General features: G+C 50.8%; 1 protein-coding gene across 1 annotated transcript in view; it reads right to left on the reverse strand.

The window, feature by feature from the left end:
- Positions 1–607: 607 nt before the first annotated feature.
- The window catches only part of si:ch211-286b4.4, a 20,085-nt gene continuing 16,271 nt past the window's right edge, over positions 608–4,421 (reverse strand). Inside the window, exons 21-27 of the mRNA XM_048267016.1 lie at positions 3,226–3,579; positions 2,931–3,028; positions 2,673–2,779; positions 2,423–2,511; positions 2,207–2,241; positions 1,754–1,879; positions 608–972 (exon numbers count right to left, since the gene is read on the reverse strand). Of these exons, the coding sequence (XP_048122973.1) occupies positions 673–972; positions 1,754–1,879; positions 2,207–2,241; positions 2,423–2,511; positions 2,673–2,779; positions 2,931–3,028; positions 3,226–3,579 (1,109 nt within the window). The 3' untranslated portion in view covers positions 608–672. The remainder of the gene's footprint in view (positions 973–1,753; positions 1,880–2,206; positions 2,242–2,422; positions 2,512–2,672; positions 2,780–2,930; positions 3,029–3,225; positions 3,580–4,421) is intronic.

The raw sequence follows: 4,421 nt of genomic DNA on the forward strand, positions 1-4,421 counted from the left end.
CGTACCGATTGACCAAGTCACACTTGCTGTTTGATTTAAATGACTATTAGTGTTTATTTTTACTTAAACTCAGTACATGGAACCCAGGGCCAAACACAGAGAATAGTGAACAGGGTAACCTACATAAAAATAAACTCATCAGACACATTCACACAAACAAACACACACATGCACACATTGCCTGTATGGACATGGCCTTTCAATAAGTACATAGATTGTACAAGCATGACAACACTGTCAGGGAACTTTTTTAGGTGTGGGTGAGAAAGCATGACTTAACACTGTGTTAAATAGATTCTCCAGGCGTGTGTGTGTGTGTGTGTGTGCGTGTGTGTGTCAGGACTCCCCCACAGTACTGTGTGAGGTTAGTGGCTCATGCAGGCCCATCTCAGTCTCTGCAGGTAGGTACAGCACACCTGTCCTGCCTGAGGAGTTTCTCTCTCACTCTCTCAGAACTGGAGAGTCTGTTTCAGAATGATCTCTCAGGCTCTAGAGAGGGCTTTGCTGTGTGTGTGTGTGTGTGTGTGTGTGTGTGTGTGTGTGTGTGTGTGTGCGTGTGCGTGTGTGTGTGTGTGTGTGTGTGTGTGTGTGCGCATGTGTGTGTGTGTGCGCCTGTGTGTGTGTGTATGTATGTGTGTGTGTATGCGTGCGTGTAATGTGTGTGTGTGTGTTTTAGACAATGGGCTTTGCTGTGTCCTTCTGACTCTCGGCCTTCTGCTGGGAGACGCTGCGGTCGCTCTCTGACCTCAGCTCCTGTGACTTGGTGTGTGTGTCGGCCGTGTGTGTGCTCTCCGTCACGAGAGAGCTGTGTGGTGTGTGCTGAGCAGAGTGTATCTTCTCAGACGCGACTGCTGTCTGGGGCGTGATCCGAGAGAGCCTCTCTCTCATCTCCTGCAGCCTCTTGGCCACGCTGTGCCGCCGCAGGCCCAGGAGCAAGGTCCTCTCCCTAGCCTCGGCTGCCTCTGAAGGTGCCTGCCCAAAAAAGAGACAGAGAAAAACAGGGCTGACTAAAGATAAGAGTATAAGTATAAGTATATATACTCTTTTGATCCCGTGAGGGAAATTTGGTCTCTGCATTTATCCCAATCCGTGAGTTAGTGAAACACACTCAGCACACAGTGAAGTGAAGCACACACTAATCCCGGTGCAGTGAGCTGCCTGCAACAACAGCGGCACTTGGGGAGCAGTGAGGGGTTAGGTGCCTTGCTCAAGGGCACTTCAGCCGTGCCTACTGGTCGGGGTATGAACCGGCAACCCTCCGGTTACAAGTCCGAAGTGCTAACCAGTAGGCCACGGCTGCCCCACACCTAAAAGTCTTTCCTAATGCCAAAATCATGCACTTGCAATATCACGAACACACCACACACACACACAAATACAAATTTGCATGAGACGTTCCTGTTATAAAGTAAGCCCCCACTGTGACATGGCCAAGGTATTAGAGGCAGAATGGATAGGGTGTAAATCCCAGTGCTCCTGCTGCTCTTGACCCTGAAAATGATCCTGAATCCTCATCCAGCCCTAATCCACCCCAGGAGGAGTTTGCTCTTGGTGTGTTTTTAAAAATAAGTCTAGAATCTCGGAGTGACTGTGTCCCTGAGTCATCTTCAAAAGTTAACTGAGTATAAAGTTTGGTGTGAAATTAAGTGTGTCTAAAGTTAGTGTGATGTTAGCTCAGAAAAAAGTTATTGTGAAGTGTGTATGAAGTTAGTGTGAAGGTAAGTGTGATGCGCACAGTGCAGCACAATGTTACCTGCGAGAGAGTGTGTGTGTGAGGCCCCGATGAGCGCTGTGTGTGTGCGACTCGGTTCAACAGCTGTGTGTCCAACTGCAGGTAAACCTCATTAAGCCGCTTTATCTCCTGTTCCATACACAACACCTGCAATACACAACAGACACAGGGTGGGGGTGGGGAGGAGAGAGAGGGGGAGAGGGAGAAGGAGAGGCAGAGGGAGGGAGGGAGAGAGGAGGGGGGAGGGAGGGAGAGGAAGAGAGGGAGGGAAGGAGAGGGAGAGAGAGGGAGGGAGAGGAAGAGAGAGGGAGGGAGAGGAATTGGGAGAGAGAGGGAGAGGCAGAGGGAGAGGGAGGGAGAGAGAGGGAGAAAGTTGATCGTATTATGGAAGGAAAAACAAGAGAACAGAGGGAGAGAACTTCTGCTGAGAAAAACGAGGAGCATTACAGTCCACTGTGGTCAGCTGTCAATCACCTGAGTAGGAGGGGCTCCATGACTCCTCACAGCTCCTGTGAGGAGAGATGGGGGAGGGGAGAGGAGAGAGGAGGAGGGAGATGAGAGGAGAGGAGAGGAAAGGAGAGGAGGGGAAAGGAGAGGAGAGGAGAGGAGAGAGAGGGGAGGAGAGGTTACAAGGAATCATGATTGTGCTGACTGCATGGGAAATACTGACAATCCAGACAGACTCCAGACCTGCAGAGGGCAATAGTTCATCAGGCTGTCTTGCCGGACAGAGCTCATTAAGAAGGTGCTCCAGTTTGAAGTATTTGTATTTCTGAAGCCTGAGGTAAAGACAGCAAGCACATACAAATTTCAATTCTACTGAACAAGGTTTACAGCAATATCAGTGTAGCAACAACAAATGGCAAACATAACCCCTCAACACATTTCCTCAAACAGTTTGGAATTGGAACAGTGTATGTGTGTGTGTGTGTTTGTCAACCTCTCCTGAAGCAGGCGAGGTGAGAGGTGTGTGTCAGGGGACAGTTTCACGCTCAGAAAGTCCTCCACGACAGTCCCTCGAAAGCTCCTGGTGCTCTCATCCTCTATCTGCAGGGGTTAACACATATCATAACAAGGTCAGTATGAGTGTGTGAGTGTGTGTGTGTGTGTGTGTGTGTGTGTTGTACTTACCCTGCTCTGGTCCTCAGTGAAAGTATGTGTGTGTGTGTGTGTGTGTGTGTGTTGTCCTGATACTTTCCTTGCTGTGTTCCAGTGTGAAAGAGAGTGTGAACAGCTGTAGCCCCAGTGCAGACAGGGCCTTGTGGAACGCCTCCATAAAGTCTCTGGGTCTGGCTCCTGACACAAGACAGAGACAGAGAAGAGTGGTCACACACACACACACACACACACACACACACACACACACACACACACACACACACACACACACACACACACACATACAGCAACCACATTTATGCACACACATGGACATACATACACACAAGAACATACACACACACAAGAACATACACTCAAGAACACACTCTTACCCTGGCACCCAGAGGAGATGTAGGCCATGGAGTGCAGGAGGACACAGACAAATTGACCCACGTCCTGCAGCTTGGACTCCAGCAGGTAGAGGATCTGGTTATCTGTGTCATAATAAAAGTCCCTGCAGCAGTAGGCCAGTGTGCTGTCAGTGTGACAGGCAGCCGTGGGCATACTCTGGGCCAGGAGCAGTAGGACCTGGGGGAATCCCTGCATGGTGCGGAGCAGTCGGAGCAGCTGGCATCCAAACAGGAAGATGGAGAAGTGGTGTGGGGAGAGGGAGTCCAGAGGGACGGGGACCAAGGGTGGAGCGGACAGATCACATGCCAGGGGTGGAGCGGAAGCGTCCTCAGACACTGTTGAGAGATCAGAGGGGTGTGTTAGGTAGGGGTGTGTTAGGTAGGGGTGTGGGGTTCAGGTGTGTTAGGTAGGGTGGTGGGGTTGGGGTGTGTTAGGGGTGTGGGGTTGAGGGTAGGGGTGTGTTGTAGGGGTGTGTTAGGTAGGGGGGTGGGGTTGGGGTGTGTTAGGTAGGGATGTGGGGTTGAGGTGTGTTAGGTAGGGTGGTGGGGTTGGGGTGTGTTAGGTAGGGTGGTGGGGTTGGGGTGTGTTAGGTAGGGATGTGGGGTTGAGGTGTGTTAGGTAGGGTGGTGGGGTTGGGGTGTGTTAGGTAGGGATGTGGGGTTGAGGTGTGTTAGGTAGGGGTGTGGGGTTGAAGCCTGAGGTAAAGACAGTGACAGTGTATGTTAGGGGTGTTGGGTGTATGTTAGGGGTGTGGGGTGTATGTTAGGGGTGTGGGGTTGAAGCCTGAGGTAAAGACAGTGACAGTGTATGTTAGGGGTGTGGGGTGTATGTTAGGGGTGTGGGGTGTATGTTAGGGTGTTGGGTGTATGTTAGGGGTGTGGGGTGTATGTTAGGGGTGTTGGGTGTATGTTAGGGGGCATGTCTCTTCTCTGTTTGTCTTCTGCACAGGAGGAGATGCAAATCAGTTCATTCCCTTCACTTAGAGACTCAGAGACTCTGTCATAGAAATGATAGGACAAGCAGTTTATGTGTGTGTGTGTGTGTGTGTGTGTGTGTGTGTGTGTGTGTGTGTGTGTGTGTGTGTGTGTGTGTGTGTGTGTGTGTGTCATGTCCTCTGACTGCTGTGTGAACAGCATGGCCTAAGAGCGCACTGGGCACAATAAGAGTGTGTGTGTGA

Source organism: Alosa alosa, chromosome 16 (assembly GCF_017589495.1).
Source record: "Alosa alosa isolate M-15738 ecotype Scorff River chromosome 16, AALO_Geno_1.1, whole genome shotgun sequence".
Classification (NCBI taxonomy): domain Eukaryota; kingdom Metazoa; phylum Chordata; class Actinopteri; order Clupeiformes; family Clupeidae; genus Alosa; species Alosa alosa.